The 19,827-nt window shown below is 46.9% G+C and overlaps 1 protein-coding gene across 5 annotated transcripts in view; it reads left to right on the plus strand.

The window, feature by feature from the left end:
* Positions 1 to 19,827, plus strand: part of LIMK2 (LIM domain kinase 2) — a 57,901-nt gene that overhangs the window by 12,226 nt on the left and 25,848 nt on the right. For 2 of the 5 annotated variants that reach the window (XM_032395006.1, XM_032395005.1), the window contains exon 1: positions 18,742 to 19,192. The exons of the other annotated variants lie outside the window; for them this stretch is intronic. In XM_032395006.1, the coding sequence (XP_032250897.1) occupies positions 19,140 to 19,192 (53 nt within the window). In that variant the 5' untranslated portion in view covers positions 18,742 to 19,139. Of the gene's footprint in view, positions 1 to 18,741; positions 19,193 to 19,827 lie in introns of those variants that run through there. 5 annotated transcript variants of the gene reach the window in all.

The raw sequence follows: 19,827 nt of genomic DNA on the forward strand, positions 1-19,827 counted from the left end.
AGATTGTTTGAAGGCAGCTCAGTTTCTTAAAAATAACAACAGAGACTTTAAAGTTGGATTTGTTCCTGTTGTCTGAGACTCAGTTTCCTCATCAGGAAAACACAGATGTTAAAAATTTATCTCATAGACTCGTTAAGATCAAATGAAATCATATATGCCAAGGGCCCAGCTCATGATAGGCACCCACTGAAGGGTTATTTCTTTCCCCTGTGAGATTGGAATCTTCAAGAGTGGGAGCTTGTCTGCATTCTCCAGAACATAAAACAGTGCCTGGCCTACAGTCATTCCACATTGCAGGCTGGGTGGGCATGTGTGCCCCCGTGGTCTGAAGTGGTAGGGCTGGTGCTCACATCTTGAGAATGAGACAGACTGTAGACAGGCACCATGTGCTCTAGATTCCAGCTCCCACACACAGCTCGTGTTGCAAAGCATCCCCCGTGCTGATATCAAGTAATTTAATTGACCTTTAAGCACTTGCCTCCACCCGGGAACCATGTGGGGGGTTGTCCTGGAGAGCTCTGGCCTCTGGAAGAGCTGGAGAGGAACTAGCATTTTTCTGCCCTTTGAGCTCTAACTCAGAGCTCTCCAGTCTTCTCTGTGGATCTAATTGCCTTAGCTCTTCCTTTTACCCTCAGGGAAGTTGATTCTTTTTTTTTTTTTTTAAGATTTTATTTGTCAGAGAGAGAGAGAGAGCGTGCACAAGCAGGGGGAGCACCAGGCAGAGGGAGAAACGGGCTCCCAGCTGAGCAAGGAGCCCGATGCCTCAATCCCAGGACCCTGGGATCATGACCTGAGCCTAAGGGAGAGGCTTAACCAACTGAGCACCCCAGGTGTCCCAAGGGAAGTTGATTCTTATTAAGGATTGGAACAGAGTGTCAGAGCTATAAGGGACCTACAGACAAAGCCTTTGGCTAGCCCTTTCATTTAGAGGTGAAGTGAATCCTAATGAGTTGCTAGACCAAGGCTCGCCTTGGCACCTAACCCATATGGTCATATTTATTCCTGCTGTTTTCCTATTTGTGTTAATATTTTCTATCCAAAATAAGCAGGATAGAGTAGAACAAGCTAATTTTTGGAATTTCTGGATTCTCCTAACACTAAAGAAGTTCAGAACCAGAAGGGACCACCTATTGTGTGATATAACCCTTCATATCACTGTTGAGAGGCCTGAAACCAAAAAGACAAAAAGAGTTACAAAGACAGGTCATGGATGACCAGAGCTGACCTTAGAACTGAAGTCTTAGGTCATTTGTGGGTCCGATCAGATGTTAGCTTGTTAGGGAACATATTTGTGTGTGCGTGTGCGTGTGTCAGATTGGGGTGGTAGAGAGGAAAACATACACATATATACATGCTCAGAAAGAAGTAAGGCACGTTATCATGGTGGATGAGTGCAGACTCTGGAATGAGACTGTCTGGTTTCAAATCCTGGCTTTGCAATTTATTAACTGTTCTTGGGTGACTGCCCTGAGCTTTAGGCACCTCATCTGTAAAATGGGGATAAGTACTCATCCCACAGGTTGTCGGGGAGGATTAAATGTGATAACCTATATAAAGTGCTCAGTATAGCATCTGACACATAGAATACCCCTAATATTCAGTAGCTGTCACTTTATATTATATTGTATGTCTCTATACACCTACGTGCATGCATTTCTTTCTCTTAATACACACCCATTGGTGTTCTAATGTGGAGCCTCAGAGATTAAGGTTAACCTTGAACTACCCTGGCACAGTTACACCAAAGATCACGCCTGTGGGGGAAGTAGAGCATCTGGGGTATGTCTCCTATTTACAGCCTTGTCTCAAGGACATAGTCTCTCTGATCCAGCTCTATTGAAGGAGCACATTTCCTGACTCCTGAGCTTTCCCACGAAAGCTGGATGACATGAAGTCCTCAGATGGAGCCTAGTAATTTGCCCTGGGGAGACTGGCTGCTTTGGAGCCAGCTGACTTTTGCCCAGGTTGAAGGAAGATCTTCAGGGCTGGGAACAACTGTATCTGACCCCAGAAGTACAGAAGTAACCTGGTTATAAGGAGCATGGGGCATCAGCCTGAATGGTCTTTTAAATTCTCTGATGAATTCAGGTGTCTAGGCACAGGCCTGCTGAAAGCAGGACCCTCTCTCATGCTACCCAAAGAAATTCATTCTTCATGACTCCCTTCCAGCCTTGCTCTTACTCAGTTGAGTTAGTTACAATAAAGGAAATGACTTTTCTTTTCCCCTTCCCCCACACCTTTGTTTTCCTAGTCACAGGGTGGAGCTGGATATTCAATGGAGAAATTGCTGGGGTTTGGCCCAAACTCTCCTCCCTTTGCCTTCTCCTTACATTACCCCATCCCCCCATCTGCAGCCACATCCGTAATCCTGCCTCTGATAGACTTCTGCCAGATTCTCAAGTGCCTGGGACAATAGGAAGTCACTGAAGGCTGGAACCTGGGACTGTATAGCAGAGGCCAGCTGACAAACCTCCTGGAAGTAGCTTAGTTTGGTGCAATTGGGCGCCTGGCCAGGATCCTTCTGATCCTGGACACTTGTCTGAGTAGCCCTCCTGCTTCCTCTCCTCAGACTTCCCAACAGGCCTATTTGGTCTCTAGCAGTGCCACTGGTTCTAGAATTAGGGCCATTCTCTCTGAAGCTCTCTGGAACTGGCTTCCCTCTCCATGGAGGAGGCCAGGAAAGCAGCCAGACTGCATGTTGCTTGTAGCTGAGGTTAAAGTATGGAGCTGGCATGTTTTATGGTGACTTGGCATGTTGGAAAACCAAAGAACCTTGACAAGTTTTCTGATGATTGTCCTTTCGCCCTCATCAGAAGTGCTTAGCCAAGGAGGAGGGGTTGTGGAAAGAGGGAAAACTGCCTCTATTAGTTCGTCTTTTTCGCCCTTACCTGGGACTCTCTTGCTTGACCTGGTTCCTAAGGGCATTATCAGAGGGGGAAAAAATCACCATACTTAAGGCTCCTGGGAACTCTTCAGGGCCTCTTTTCCCGGGATCACGAACATAGACTCTTTGAGCTTTCTCTTTTGAGAAGTGATTTCTAATGCCTATGCTCTGGAAAAGAAATAATACAAATATAAAGCTGTTGTCACTCTATCAGGTAACAGACCATTTCTGCTAAATTTGTGCCTTCAGGATAGGCGAGTGAAGAAATTGTACACATAGCAGCCAGAGACTGTGGTGTAATGGGCTGGATGACAACAGGATAGCTTCTGTGATGCTAAAAGCCATGCTCGTTTTCTCACCCACACCCCCACCTTAACAAGTGCAGCGCATCATAATTATAGTAAGAGCTACCGTTTATTGAGTGTTTACTATGTACCAGACACCATCCTAAGCATTTCATATTTGTATCATCTAACTTAATTCTTTTTTTTTAAAGACTGATTTATTTATTTCAGAGAGAGAAAGAGACAGCGGGGCAGAAGGAGAGGGAGAGGGAGAAGCTCAGCGGGGAGCCTGATGTGGGGCTCCATCTCACAACCCATGAGATCATGACCTGAGCCAAAACCAAGCAAGAGTCAGATACTTAACTGACTGAGCCACCCAGGAGCTCCATCTAACTTAATTCTTATAACAATATAATAACTATAGTACTGGTCATACCTATTTTACACATATAGAAATGAAGTTTACTTGCTCACAGTCACAGAGCTGGTAAGTAGCATAGCTGAGATTTGAACCCAAATCGTGACTCCTTGCTTACAAGAGTCTCTTTGCATTCCTGAACATGGTCATGTCATTTAACCTCCCTGAAGCTCAGTTTCCTCTTCTGTAGCTTCAGAGTAAGAACACTCATCCCGCCTGCCACACACTGGTGGTGTCAGATAACACTGAAGGGTATTGGTTTAAAGGCTTTATGAACTCTCAGGTGTCAAAAGTGCTGTTACATTTCTCCTGGGTCGCTGGCTGCTGGCATGGGAGTCTGTGGAGCAACCCTGCCCTCTGCTGTTATAACGTTGATGTTGCTGCTGCATTTATGGACCCAAGCCTTTGATTTTAGTTTGCTTATTTGTCTAGTTTATCTCTAAGGAAACAGCCAGCCAGCAACTCATTAAGGCTGGCAGTTAAACGGGGCTGGGGCGTGCCTGACAGAGGACAAACACCTGGGCCTTCCTCTGCCCGCACAAGGGAGTCCAGCATGAACACAGAGTGGGACTTCTAGTATATAGCAACATTATGTGACCTTCAACATGCCTTAATACTGCTCTGTTCCTTGGGAAGAGAGAACGAAGATCCCAGAGAAGCCCCACAGCCGCTGTTTGGTGCAGAGATGAAGGGGGGTAGGGTGGGGCCAGGTATAGACAACAGATATTTATTAAGCATTGTATTGGGAGTTTTGCTTAGATTATCTGATTCAACCCTTACAATAACCCTACAACCCCATTTTACATGAAAACAGCAAGGTCCAGAAAGGTAGAAGAACTTGCTTAGGGTCACATACATTTGAACTCAAGTCTCCCTGGCTCTGAAGAGGGTCCTCTTTCCACTGGGACTCCCCAGAAAGAATAATAGACTTGGAGTCAGAAGAGCTGGATTTGAGTCTTAGCTGAGCCAGTCTGGCTGTGTAACTGTGGGCAATTTCCTTTCTCATCATGAGCTTCAGTTTCTCATCTATAAGATGTAGTAAAAGTAGGTGCACCTGAATGGCTCAGTCGGTTAAGTGTCTGCCTTCAGCATAGGTCACACTCCCAGGGTCCTGTGATTGAGCCCCATGGCGGGCTCTCTGCTCAGCGGGGAACCTGCTTCTCCCTCTCCCTCTGCTGCTCCCCCTGCTTGTGCTCTCTGTCTCTGTCAAATAAATAAATAAAATATATATTTTTTAAGTTAAAAAAAAAAAGATGTGGGATGCCTGGGTGGCTCAATCGTTAAGCGTCTGCCTTCAGCTCAGGTCATGATCCCAAGGTCCTGGGATCAAGTCCCGCATCGGGCTCCTTGCTCAGTGAGGAGCCTGCTTCTCCCTCTCCCTCTGCTGCTCCCCCTGCTTGTGCTCTCTCTCTCTCTCTGACAAATAAATAAATAAATAAAATAAATTTAAAAAAATTAAAAAAAAAAGATGTGGTAAAAGTAATCCACCTCACGAAGTAGTTGTGAGGATCAAAGAGGTGATGGAGGGGCGCCTGGGTGGCTCAGTCGTTAAGTGTCTGCCTTCGGCTCAGGTCATGATCCCAGGGTTCTGGGATCGAGCCCCTCATCGGGCTCCCTGCTCAGCGGGGAGCCTGCTTCTCTCTCTCCCACTCCCCCTGCTTGTGTTCCCTCTCTTGCTGTGTCTCTCTGTCAAAGAAAGAAGAAAGAAAGAAAGAAAGAAAGAAAGAAAGAAATCTCTCCCACTCCCCCTGCTTGTGTTCCCTCTCTCACTGTGTCTCTCTGTCAAATTAATTAATTAATTAAAATAAAAAAGGTGATGGATAAGAACACACACTGAAAACTTGAGGATGGTATGATGTAAAGGGTTAGCAGCAAGCAGCACATGGCAACTTTGTGCTTCTTACATACAATTTTGAGCATCATTTGCTATATTAAAGGCACCGAATTAGATGCTGTTGGGGATACGGATTTAACCTAGTGGCCTGGTCTCCTAACTGGCTCCCTCAGACAGCTGAAAAACAGGTAATAATGTGGAGCATGTCTAATAATGGGCTCTAGTCTGGCTTCCATTCTCATTCCCCTGAAACAGCGTTCCCTTAGTAAGTTTCCCGGGGACAGCCACATCGGTCCATCCACTGGCCATTCTTCAGGCTTCATCTTTTATGACCTCTCAAATTGCACTAGAGGTAGTAGAGACAAGTGAATGAGTTTGGAGTCAGACTGCTTGGGTTTTCATCCCAGTTTATCTTGAGTCAGCTGACCTTGAGTTTCTTTGCCACAGTTTCTTCATCTAGAAAAGGGGAAGTGAAATGCTTCCCACTTCAAAAGGTTGTGATGCTGATTAAATTTGATCATGTATTCAAAGCCCTTCGCTCAGTACCTGGCCATAATTAGGATTTAATAGATGTTATCATTTATTATTAGTGTCTTTGTCACTCTTGAAACCCTTGAATTCCATGGCATTCCATACTGTCCTGGTTTCCACCACCCCCCTCTTTCTGGTCATTCTAGTTTGCTTATCCTCTATCCAGCTCTGGAATATTGCTGTTTCTCCAGGCACATTCTGTTTCTCCCTAAGCAATCTCACCCACACCTATGGCTTCTGTTGTCCTCCACTCACTGATGACCCCGAAATCCATATCAACAAACCTTTCCACTGGGCTCTAGTCCTGTCTATCTTGCTGTCAACTTCTCCTGTCCATTTGAGTGTCTTCCAGGCATCTCAGGCCCAGCTGGACTTTCGATCTTCCTCCCAAAACCAGCTTCTCTTCAATATAACCTGTCCTGTTGAATGGCACGACCATCCACCCCACTCCCTAAGTCAGAACCTGGAAGTGCTTCTTGATACCTCTTCTCTCTTATCCCATATCCACACCTGTCAGTTTTATCTCCAGATTATATTTTGAATACGTCCATGTCTTTCCATTTCTCCTACCACCACCCTGTTCAGGCTACCATTGTGTCTCACCTGGATAATTACAGTAGCCTTCTAACTGTGGATAGTCACTCACACCACCCAATCCAATCTCCACAAAGTGGCCAGAGTGACTGACCTTAAAAAAAAAAAATCTGACCACATGGCACTGCCGTCTCTCCATCTTTATATATCTCCACGACTTTGTGGCACTCTTGGATAAAGACCAGTCCTTAATGTGGCCGGCAAAACCCCTTGTGGTGTGGCCTCTCCCCACAACCTTCTGCTCTCTCTACTTCAGTCTCACTGCTCTGCTTCACGGGGTCCAAAACACACCCTGCTTCCTCTGACAGGCCCTTGTTCCTGCTGTTCTCTCTGCCTGGAATGCCCCCTCACTCCCTTTTGGCCTAATTAACTCCTGCTCATCCTTCAGATCTTTACTTGGATGTCTCAGGGAAATAGTTAGAGAATAGGTCATGGCCCCTGTTTTATGCTTTCACAGACCTTCCCTTTGAAGCTTTTTTTTTGTGGTTTTAACTTTACCTTTATTCATTTGGTCATCTCCTTAGTGACATCCTGAGACCTCTAATATTCTGTAAGTATAACCTAGTCATGGACCATGGGACATTTTGCCTCCCCATTGTGTCACCACTGAGCATATCGTTGGTATGGGGGAGATATTTGTTGAATGAATTGCCAGGGGGGCCAAGAGATAGGATGTAAGCGAGGCTTTTCCCTGCCCTTCCCCATATCCTTCCCTTAGCAGCCACTGTGGCTGCAGTTACTGTAAGTGGCAGAGATTGAGTTGTTTTGGAAAATTGTCTGGAAGTGTCAAGGTGAGAAGTTAAAGCTTTGTCTTCTTCCTCCAAAGGAAACAGAAAGGATGACCCAGAGCTGTACTTCTCTGTAGGTACCAGCCAGACAGGAACAAACCCTGGAGAGAAAAGCAGTAGAGGGAAGAATGAGTCCAGCTACTCTAGACCAAACTAATTATGAATTGAAATCTGACAAATTTCAATTCTAATCATCAGTTTGTTTGTGTAGAGGGGGAGAGAGGAATAGAGGGAGAGAATCTTACGCAGGCACTATACCCAGCACGGAGCTGACATGGGGCTTGATCCCACAACCCTGAGATTATGACCTGAGCCAAAATCAAGAGTTGGATGCTTAACTGACTGAGCCACCCAGGTGCCCCTATTTTTTAATTTATTAGAGAGAGAGAGAGAGAGCAAAGTGCACAGGGAGGAGCGGCAGAGGGAGAGGGAGTCTTAAGCAGACTCCATGCTGAGTAGGGAGCCCAATATGGGGCTCGATCTCAGGATCCCAATACCATGACCTGAGCCAGAGTCGGACACTTAACTGACTGAGTCATCCAGGTGCTCCTATTTATTCGGTTTTTTATATTTTATTTTTTTTTAAGATTATTTATTTGAGAGAGAGAACATGAGCAAGGGGGAGGAGCAGAGGGAGAGGGAGAAGCAGACTCCCCACTGAGCAGGGAGCCCAATGTGGGGCTCATCCCAGGACCCCAAGATCATGACCTGAGCTGGAGGCAGACACTTAACTGACTGAGCCACCCAGACACCCCTGTTTTTTATATTTTAGAAATCTTTGAAGGATAGCATTAGCTAAAGGTATACCTTAAGTATAGTGTGGAAAAAATGGAATACTTCCTTTTACTTATGGGTGATTTTTGGCAGGGAGTGGGTGAATAGGTTGGTGATTCTCCAAGAAGTTGGAAATGAAGTTTGTCCTCTGGGGGTTAAACTACTCAGATCTACATCTAATAAGAGCAGTATCATGTGGTCATTAAGAGCACAGACTCTAGAACCAGATTGCTTGTGTTCAGATCCTGATTCTGTCATTTATTAGTTGTGCACGTTGGGCAAGTTACTTACCCTTTCTGTGCTTCATTTCTTCATCTATAAAATGGAGATACTAACCTTCTGCCTAGTTCCTAATGTTATCATGGAGGGGTAAATGAGGGAAGTCCTGTGTAGTACTGGGTAGGAACAGGGCCTCACATGGAGTGAGCACTCATGAGTGTTAGCCATCTGTTATTAGCTACTAGGGAGCCACATGTCTCTCAGAGCTGAATAATATGTGAATTGGTGATTGTCAAATATCTGAAGAAGTAATGCTCTTTTTTCAATTAAAAATTTTAATTTAGAGCGTCTGAGTGGCTCAGTTGGTTAAGCCTCTGCCTTTGGCTCAGGCCATGGTCCCAGGGTCCTAGGATTGAGTTCCGCATCGGGCTCCCTGCTCAGCAGGGAGCCTGCTTCTCCCTCTCCCTCTGTGCCTCCCACTGCTCATGCTCTCTCTCACGCTCTCTCTGTCTCAAATAAATAAATAAAAATCTTTAGAAAAAAATTAGTTTAAAAGCCAGTGGAGTAATGAGTGGCCAGCAGTGAAACAGAAAGTGAAAATCAGTGAGGCAAAACTAGTCACGTATGTGTCCAGATAAACATATTGAATCTGGATTTGGTCGCCAGAAGGGGGTTCTTTGGTGTAGACAGAGCTGGTTTGGCTGGCTCACTAGTGCCATCTCCCTTTAAGTCCATGCTCCCAGAACAACCTTGTGATGCCTAATTCAGCTTCTTGGACTTCTTGATAACTGGAAGGGTCTGGAGGTGGTACCTGTATAGAGGATGTAGGTGTTGTAATTTCAAGTGTGAATTCATAAATGGACCGTGGGATTAATAAATGGTTAGAGCCATCCTAGAATGTCTTCACCTCTCTGGGTACCATGAAGTCCTGTTTCTGGACCTCAGAGGCCAAAAACGAGGCCTGAATTAGGGTCATTCACCAAGGTAATGCTAGCCTTGGAGAGGTCTCTGGGTGGACAGCCAGTCAACTTTTTTCTGACCACAACCCTTCCTTGTGTCTCTCTTCAGTATTGGCTTACTGGTGTGGATTTTTTTTTATTTTTTAGCCTAAATCCTTCCTTTTACAGAGGAAGAAATTGAAGCCCAGAAAGGTTTAATGGCTTGCCTCAGATCACATAGCAAGTCTATTTTTAGCCAGGTCAAATTATCAGGTCTTCTCTTTCAGGCCAGGGTTCTTTTCCTGGCATTACCTGGAGATTAAGGTATCCAAAGCATTTTTTTTTTTCCAGTACAGCCAGGAGAAGAGTGTCTATGTAAACACAGTTTTGGACACCAAATGTTGGACATTAAGTTGTATCACAGAGCAACAGTAGATGATTATCTATAAGGGGTCACAACCTCATTCTTACTTAAGTGCTTATAGCCCATATGCAAATCTCAGCTGTTAAAATGACCAGCTCAGTAGCGATGTTGCCTGAGGATGAAGCCATAGTTTGCTGTTAGTGAAACTAGTTGGCCAACAAACTTCATGTGGACATATCTGCAGCCAGTGTAGACTTGAGACATAAATGCCCATTCAAGGAGACAAATTGACAACTAAAGACCAGCACTCTCTTTGGTGTTTTAGGCTTTATGTTCCATTCATTAGGAACCTCTGCTTGCTTAAACACCTCTGATAACTCTTCACTGCCCATGGGTGACTCTTTCACCTGACAGACCTGCCTCTTGGTAATCTGCCCTTGCCCTCTCCCACCATCCCAGCCTCCTCTCTGATCACCTTTCACATGTGCCCTGCTCTGCAGCTTACAGACCATAGTCTGTTATGCCTCAGTGCATTTGCACATGTTGTTCCTTCAGGCTGGAATGCCTCTTGTCTGCCTGGTAATCAGCCTTTAGATTCAACTGATACATCTTGTCTCCTGTGGAGGAGCCTCACCAAACCCACCCTGAACCTTCCCCACCAAACAGAGGAGACTTTCTTCCTCTTTGTTATTCTCATACCTCAAAGTTCTATTGGTATTTGTTTACACATCTAACATCGCTCTTAGAGTATGAAATTCTCCCAAGTCTGGAGCCATATCTAGTTCGTCTTTGTATCCCAGAGCTTAGCAGAGTGCCCAGAGCGCAGTGGGTGCTCAGTGTTTGTTAGGCAAATGATGTTTTTGTCAAATGACGGCCTTTCTCTTTGGACATGTGGATGAAGCCCTTTCAGTATGCATCATCACCATCTCTTTGCTCTGCAGTTTTCTCCTAAGCAAGAGCTTTCCTTCTGAAGTGGGAGCATGGAATAAGACCTATGTCTATAAATGTCATTACAAAGCCTAAAACCATCAAAGCTCAAGGGATGGCATGCCTTTTGCACTGTGGCAGCTAATTTGCCTTGTATTTTTCCCCCAAGGGCTAGAATCCCCCTTCCCTTGGGCAGTACTGGAGGGGTGCTAACAAATTCTCTTTCTCCACATCCATCACTATTACCAGGAAAAACCTCCCAAGTACCTCAAACCAGATTTGAGGATAGTTTTCTTCTCTCTGTCAGTCATCTTCTGGTCATACCTTTCTGAGGCTGCTCTGTAGTGATCCTGCTTAGATCAGAGGGTGCTCTACTGGGCTCCCATCAATAGCACTGACTCTTACAGTGGCATCAGCTGTTTCTGAAATTGGCTGATGTCAGCCCTCGTGTTTTGTTTCAGTTCCAAACGTGGCCTTTTCATGAGATGACCCTATATGCTGGCGTCCTCTTTTCCCACTATACCCTGAGTACCACTATAATGTCACTGAAGAAAAAAGAGAGGCAGCTACCGTGGGGTTACAAATGAGTAAGAACAATACCAGGAAGGTGAAAGTCCTCAGTGAGCCAAAGCTTTACAAAATGTCAGCCACCAAACATTTATTTTTTAAGCTCAATCCAGAATAAGAAGGTGAACAACCTATCTTTGAATCATTTCCTCATTTGTAGCCAGGGGGTAATAATGACCTATCCTGCTTGCCTCTCAAGGTTAGTGTGAGAGAAGAATGAAATCAAGTGGAAGAGTCCCTAGGAAAGAGTAAAGTAGTGGATTCAGTCTTCAGTATGCATCAGAAACACTGGGGCTTGTTTAAAATGCAGATTCTTGGGCTCAGTCTAAGCAATTCTTACTATATAGGCTTCTGGTAAGGCCCTGGAGTCTTCATTTTCAACAAGCTGCCCCCGGGAGTCTGATGCTGCTGTTCTCTCAACCACGTTTCAGAAATACCAACCACTGCAAATCAAATAGCAAGTGTAAAATAGTTATTTGAGGCAACTTTACTGTCTTGGACCTGGAATCCAAAGACTTGGGCTAAATCCCAGCTCTGCCAATTCCTAGATCCATGACCTCAATTCACAACCTTCTCTGTGAACCTTAGTTCCTCATATGTAAAAAGGAGATAGCAACCTCAACCTCACAAAGTTTTGAGAATTAAATGAAAGCATATGTGAGCAAGCCTACCTCAGTGCCTAACTCATGGAACTTAGTCAGTGTTTTGCAGAGTGGGAACTAAGTGTCCACGACTTCTGGAATGTGGTGTCATGTTAACAAACACCCAGCAAAAGATAATCCTTGGCATCCGTCTTAAGTGTCATGGAAATCTGGATAGAACCTTAGAGATTTAGTCCAATCCTTTGATTTACAGCTCATGAACTTGAAACTAAGAAGGGAGGATGGGAAGCCCAAGATGCATGAGGGTACCCAATCACATGAAATGTGTTTAGTTTTTAGACAGAAAATTATTGCCCAGTATACTGAAAAAGAAAAAAAAATGAAAAATCTTTGTGGCATAGTGGCAGAACCACTATTAGAAACTTTTGAGAGACCTTGTAGAAGGGGAGCAGTGCCCAAGTATGATTATTTGATCCACACCTGCCATGTACCAGGGATCTATTAGCAAAATAAAGGTGGAAATGGCTAACTGGCTCAGTTTTCAAAAAGGAGGAGAAAGAGCTCCTGGGAAAAGTAAACTCATAATCCCTTTGACTTGACTCCTTCATCAAATCCTAATGGAATTCTGTGGAATTTTGCAGATGATAGGACAATGAGCACTTAGAAAAGAGCCCATCACTAGGATTCAGCAGTAGTGAATTAGTCATGACTTCATGTTTTCACTGGGTTGCAAGTCATGAGACCCTCTCTTGATTTCCACAAGGCATTTGGTAAGCTTTTTCATGATATCCTGACAGTAAGAATGTGGACAGGAAACCTAGAAAAATCAGATTTAGGAATTCAACGCACCCAGGAGGTTGGGGCCCTATACTGGAGAGTTGGGATTCCTAAACACCTTGCTGGGGCTCACGTTGAAGAAAGGCATGGGATTTGATGTCAGCAAGGTGGCTTTTAATCTCAGTCTTGCACTTCCCAGCAGTAACCTTGGATGAATCACCTAACATCTCTGGGCTTCCCTTGCCCGGTCTGTGCTATAGGTATTCCTCATGAGGTTGTTACAGGGACTAAACTAGATGATGAGTATAAAAGCCCTCTGTAAACTGAAAATGCTTTATAAACATTAGTTACCATCATCATTCTAGTACTGTAGTTGCTGATAAGGAGGTTCCTGAGTCATACGCTTATGTACTGGGCATCTTTGGATGCAGGGTGAGCCTGGTATGGGCCTCATGTAGTTTGATCTGGCACTAGATAGGTACAGGCTCAGAGCCATTCCTGTGTGTGGTGCTTAGGGACACATCAAGAGAACTCTTCCCAGAGGAGATTGAGTGCTCTGTTGGAGCTGGACCTGGAAAAAAGAGGAGACAGCCACCAGCCTGAAGATGGAGGAGGCTAGAGGAGGAGCTAAGACAGCAAAGGCTTGGGAAAGCCTACATGGCTGGATCAGGAAGTGGAATGGGGCAGGAGGTGGCCAGAGCCATGACCCTGGTGGGGAAGCTGAAGGAAGAGCCCCAGGAGGGGTGCCTGGGTGGCTCAGTCAGTTAAGCATCTGACTCTTGATTTCAGCTCAGGTCATGATCTCAGGGTTGTAGGATCTAGCCTCGCATCAGTGGGGAGTCTGCTTCTCTCCCTCTCCTTCTCCCTCTCCTCCTCCCCCCACTCTCGGGCATGCACTCCCTCTGTCTCTCAAATAAATAAATAAATCTTTTTTAAAAAGAAAGAAAGAAAAAGAAATAGCCCCAGGAGTCTTGAATGCAGTGCACCCAGGCAGGCTTTGTCTTTGGACAAGAGCACTAGGAAAAAAGTGTAAGGAGGTGTTTGTTCCAAATCTTGGGACTTCTTTTTGTTGTTATCCATTTATCATTTTAAAAAGCAGCACTTAAGGGGCGCCTGGGTGGCTCAGTCGTTAAGCGTCTGCCTTCGGCTCAGGTCATGGTTCCAGGGTCCTGGGATCAAGCCCCACATCGGGCTCCCTGCTCTGCGGGGGGCCTGCCTCTCCTTCCCCCACCCCACCCCCGCTTGTGTTCCCTCTCTTGCTGTGTCTCTCTCTGTCAAATAAATAAATAAAAATCTTTAAAAAAATTAAAAAATAAAAAGCAGCACTTAAGTGTAAGAAAAAAATGCAGACAGTACCAAAATGGTAGAAAATCAATGCTGTTTTTAATCCCTGCTTCCAGATGTCTCACTACTTAAAAGGAGAAACTGATAACCAAGTAGTGGAGTCTTCCAGATGTTCTTTGAGGATTATGCACATAGAGTTTTTAAATAATAGAATTATAGTGTACACTCTTTCTGATACTTGGATTTTTTTATGTAACGCCTTACCTCATTATTTTTCACAGCTGCATAATATTCTATAGTATGCATGTGTAATTGTATTTAGCCCACTCCTATTTTTTTTTAAGATTTTTTTTCTTTGACACAGAGAGCACAAGCAGGGAGAGTGGGAGAGAGAGAAGCAGGCTCCCTGCTGAGCAGGGAGCCCAACGCAGGGCTCGATCCCAGGACCCAGAGATCATGACCTGAGCTGAAGGCAGACGCTTAACTGACTGAGTCACCTAGGTGCCCCGAGCCCACTCCCTTAATAGACACATGACTGTTCCTAATCTTTTAGTATTAAACAGGGCTGGATATGTGTTCTAGCTCATTCGTACTAATATTTCTCTGGGCAAAATTTCTTTTTTTTTAAAATATTTTATTTATTTATTTGAGAGAGAGAGCACACATAAGCAGGGGGAGGAGCAGGCAGAGGGAGAAGCAGGCTCCCCGCTGAGCAGGGACCCCGACCAGGAGGCTCAGTCCCAGGACCCCAGGATCATGACTTGAGCCGAAGGCAGATGCTTAACTGAGCCACCCAGCGCTGCCTCTGGGCAAAATTTCTATCAATGGAATTTCCAGGACTCCTGTTTTAGGAAGATGACTGCTATAGTCATGTTGAAAGAGAGGAGGAGCAGAGACTGGAGAAATGGTCAGTAGATGGGGGCAGCAGTGCTCACCTTTCAAGATTCGGAAGCTATGGAGTCTCCAGGAGCTCCCTTCCTTGGTTGGAGTCATCCCAGCCAATAGAGGGCCCCACAAGAACACAGTTCCTTGGGCTTCAGATCATCTGAGCAGAGCTGCCTTCTGAGGAGAGGTCCGAGTGATTCATTCATTCACCACTTCTCACCCGAGTGCTCACTTGGGTCTGCCAGCCTTGAAGGCTGTTGCCTTCAGCCTCTCGCATCTCATCTGGTTCTGAAGAATCAGTTTGCTTGGCTCCTCTTCAGGTTTCCAACTTGTGAAATATGCAGATTAGTACCTCTCCTGCCACCTTATCCTGTCCATAACTGCCAGTCCAAGGATCCTTGCAGTTGCCTCTGGCAGCCATAACTGCTGAATCCTCTGCCAGCTGCTCTAGGGACCTAGAAGAGCAGCTTTCCACCCAGGGCCAGTATCCAAAGGCAGGAGGGGGAAGTACAGTCTCCAGTGTGACCTTTCACCTCCCAGTTCTGGGTGGTTTAGGCCCTTTGAAGTTGGCCTTGAGGAACCACACACTTGGGTCTGAGCAGCCAACAGCTTATCGCATCTGGTGATCAGTCCTTCAGTGATTCCTCCCGAAGTCTGGATTTATGGAGGTCAGATGGATTCCACCTAGGAGGGGCTTCCACTCATGACATGGGGAGACGGCTGCCCCTCTTTGAGGGAGAAGCAGTTTTCATGGCAATGAGAAGCCCTCACACTAGTTCCCCACACACCCACCCACCCACCCACCCACTGAGTCCTTTGTAAGCAGAGTGGGGGGAATCAAGAAAGCCTGCAGCCTCCTGCTCACATTCCTAGACACCGACTCACTGCGCCCGCCGCCGCTGGAACAGCAGAGCTGTGTGAAATGTCAAGAGGAGTTATGCTCATGGGCTCCCTGGCCCCAGTCTCTTTGTGGCTTGCATTTTCTTCCATCTGCACTCTGTTCATCAGATGGAAATCAGAGGGTGCAATTAGAAGATAATTTGCTAGTTCCAGACTTAATTGGGGGCCCCCTTCTTGCCTGATCGAATTACAAGGGAACATAATAGATTTTTGGTGAGAAATAGTTGGCTCTATCGCTGGGAGAAAGAGAGCTCCCAGCTTTCCAGCTGGATGGGCGTTTTGGTATCCTGTGTGTTGTTTCTCCTTTCCACCCTGCCCGACCTCCTCTGTTGCTCCTGTGTGGCCCCCAGGTTGGGATCCCAATCACCTCAGAGCTGGCTCAAGAGGTTTAAACTCAATTTGAGACCCAAGGAAAACAGGAAGCCCTCTGCAACCTCATAGGGTTGACAAATGTTGAAGCTGGAAGCTATTTAGAGACCTAACCAAGGCCCAGACAGAGGCAGCGACTTGCTGAAGGCCACATAGCTAGCCCATAGTGGTAGTAACAATAGTCTTAATGATATTAGCAGCTAACATTTATCAACCCTTAATGTGTTCCAGACTCTGTGCCAAGGGCTTACACGCAGTGAATTGTCGCATTCAAACCCAGACAGTCTGGCTCCTGGCCCAGACTGAGCTCCAGCATAGCGATGGTGGACCTCAGTATAGAAAGCCTGGGTTCGAACCCTGGCTTCTCCTCTCACTTATACAACTGGGTAACCTCATACAAGCAATTTAGACTCTGTACTTCAGTTCCTCCCTCTGTAAAAAGGGAGAAAGCATAGCACTACTGACTACTGTGGGTTAAAATTCATTCATATGAGTGAATGCTGTGAGCAGTGCTTGGTGTAGAATGAGCGCCCATCCAGTGCTTACTCCCTGCTGGCTGCCTCTGGGGCTGAGCGTGGTGTCTGTGTGCCAGTAGATAGATGTGGCTGAGTTCTGCACATATGCCAAAAGCTAGTCTTCACTATTAGGGGCAGTAAACAGAGTGGTTGAGGGCCTTGGCTGCAGAGTAGAGGTTGGCAAACTATAGCCCATTGCCTGTTTTTGTATGGCCTATGATTTTTACATTTTTTAATGATTGGGCATGGGGAAGCAAAAGAATGTTTCATGGCACATGAAAATTACATGAAATTCAATTTTCACTGTCCACAAATAAAGGCTTATGGGAAAACAGCCATGTCCATTTGTTTATATTTTATATATGGACACTTACACACTGCAGTGACAGATTCTGTATTTGTGTAGGCCTGCAAAGCCTAAAATTTTTAGTATATATGCTGCCGAAGCGAGCACTTGCAAAGCCTAAAATATTTGTTCCCTGGCCCTTTAGGGAAAAAGTGTCGTGATCCCTGATCTACACTCACACTGACTGGGTTTGAAACCCCGCTGCACCACTTACTAGCTGTTTGTCTTCAGGTTATTGACATAACCCTTCTGAACCTCAGTTTCCTCATCTGTTAAATGGGGATGATAACATCTACCCCCATATATTAGCAATTTAAGTATGATAGATAACAAATGGAGAGCACTTACCACAGAGCCGGGAACATACTAAGTGTTTAATAAATGGTATCTTATAACAGGGTGCAAACACAGTCTCTCTTATCACATTCATTGTTACCCATGTTTCCAATCAATAGAGGAATGGGAAAAGGTTCCCTTGTATCCCAGCCACCACCTTTGCCACAGACTTTCCTGTCACGGTGACAGGGTGACTTCAGTGGAGAGGAATGTGTGCCTGGTGGGAGAGAGCTGCTGTTACTCCCTCAAGTCCAACAGTGAGGTCTGGACATGTCCCACTTCAGCAACCTAGCTTTTCCTCTCACAGTCCTGCAGGCAAAGGGATAGGGGCTTTCCCAGTGGTGGGCTCTGGTTTGGTCATCCCATCTCAGCTGGTACTCCTCAGCCAGGCCGCCACTCCAGATACTTAGGCCCAGCATCCCCACAGGCACTCCCAGCCTTGTCCTCCATCGTGCCCCATTTTTCAGTTTGAGAAGCCTGGTTGCCATGGACACAGCAGAAGAAGCACCACTGCCCGCTGAGGCCAATGGATAGCGTTCTGGCAATGAAAGGAAAAATGAGAGTTAACAGGTGACCTGGGCTCCAGTTCCTGGGCTGTCTCCAACTTGCAGAAAGGCTTTGAGGGAGATATTTCCCCTTAAAGAGTCAGAATGAGCTCTGGGCTGAGAGCTCTTGCTGTGGAGCTCTCACAGGGGCTACATTTAAATCCCAGCCCTGGGGTGCCTGGGTGGCTGGTCGGTTGGGCATCTGCCTTTGGCTCAGGTCATGATCCTGGGGTCCTGGGATCGAGCCCCGCGTCAGGCTCCCTGCTTAGTGGGGAGCCTGCTTCTCCATCTCCCTTTGTCCCCCCCACTCGTGCTCTCTCACTCTCTATCGAAAATTAAAAAAAAAAAATCTTTAAATCCCAGCCCTGCCCCTGAACAGTATTTTGCCCTTGGGTTAGTTAGCTAATCTCTCTGAACCTCGCTTTCCTTGTTTATGGAGCTAATTCCCATCTTGGAGAAATAAGAGAGTGCTATACAGGGCTTGCTACGTGGAGAAACATCAGGTGTCAGTTGACACTCTAGGCATCTTTTCCTCATGCTCAGTACAACTCTGCCCAGAAGTGGAGTGGCAACCCCCATTGGCTAGCTCTGGGGGCTGTCCCCAGGCCAGGCAGAGGAAAGGGATGAATGGGGACCCTAGCGCCAGGACCCAGGAGATACCAGCCGGAGTAGAGAGAGGGCAGCTCTCTGGACCTGGGTCTCTAGTGTCTAGACCTGCCTCCCCAGCCCAAGAGACCTCCCCCTCTTTGGGGGGGGCGTGGCTTGGCCTGGAATTGCTATCCTGTGCTTTCCTTCACCTCCGAGCAGAGTTAACTATCCTTTGGGCAGCTCCTCAGGCTGGGGACACTTGGAGGCAGATGGGCTCGCCCTCTCTCTCTGCCCTGCCCTTCCCGAGCTCAGGGATGGACGCTCAGCCAGTCCTGGTTATTGTCTGTGGCGCTAGCCTGCAGCCTCCCTCCAGCCCAGCTCCACCCCTTGCCTGCAAGGTCTATTTCCTAATAGCTGCTCCAACCACACACCTCGGTTCCGCGAAGAGCCCCTCCTCTTCCTCCCTCCCTCCCTCCCTCCCTCATCAGGGGAGGGACTGAAGAAGAAGGCTAACTTGACAGCAGCGCTTCTTTCTTAGCTAGTCACCGGCCCCGGCCTAAGAATCCCTGTGTGTGTGTGGCCTCTGCAGAGAGGTGTTTCTCCCGGAATCCCGAGGGTCCATCGGAGCTTCCGAGAACTGGGGAGGAGCCATCCCAGCCATGACCCCCTGCGGGAATCTGCCGGGGGGCAAGTGGCCCGGAGTCCTCACGCCCCTCCGGCTTCTCCGGAGGGAGAGGTGAGCCCTGGGCAGCCCGCCCACAGCCAGAGGTGCCGGGAGCCCTGGGCCTGTCATGGTGGCCGTCCGCAGCCAGCCTGAGGCACTCCCAGACAGGTTTGCAGCTGAGCTTGTTTATCTGGTGTGGGAAGAAGATGGGGAGTTACTTGTCCGTCCCGGCTTACTTCACCTCCAGAGACCCCTTTCGGTGAGTTGGGCTCTGAGTCCCCCTCTCCATCTTCTCTTCTGGCCCCTGGTCCTGAGGGGAGGGCAAAGGCCTCCCTGAACCTGCTTCTCAGATTTCACTTGTCCCTTGACCATCGGTACTGTCAGAAAGAAGCTAGCAGAAGCTCTTCCCAAGCAGAATAGGCCTGGTGAAGGCTTCCACCATGTTCTAGGAATGGTGAGGTGAGGGATATGCCCAGACGGAAGCTCCTGGGGAACTCCGGCTCTCCTTCCCAGGCACACCTGGAAGAGCCTCCAAAAGATGCCGGTGACCCTGCCTGTTCTTGGTGTTACTGCTTCCGGGGGAAGGGCACAAATAGGGTGCTTTCTTCCAGCTTTCACATGTCTTACCTGCAGGCCGTACTGTCTGCCAGGAATTTGTCCCAACAAGCAGGATGGGCAGGTTTTGTCAAACAGCATAGAAGCTGGCAAGGCCTGGGTGTGGGCAGCCTGGTACACAGTAGGTGCTCTATAAACGTTTTTTCTATTAATGGCAAGCACATTTGCCTCTGGCTCTAAGGGCTTTTGAGCTCCCAGGTGACTACAGTTGCTAGGGAAAGGCCTGGGCAGGTGCTTCCGAGACTGGGGCAATTGGCTTTGGAGTGTCCTGAGCTTCCG

This window comes from Phoca vitulina, unplaced genomic scaffold, assembly GCF_004348235.1.
Source record: "Phoca vitulina isolate PV1807 unplaced genomic scaffold, GSC_HSeal_1.0 scaffold82, whole genome shotgun sequence".
Lineage (NCBI taxonomy): Eukaryota > Metazoa > Chordata > Mammalia > Carnivora > Phocidae > Phoca > Phoca vitulina.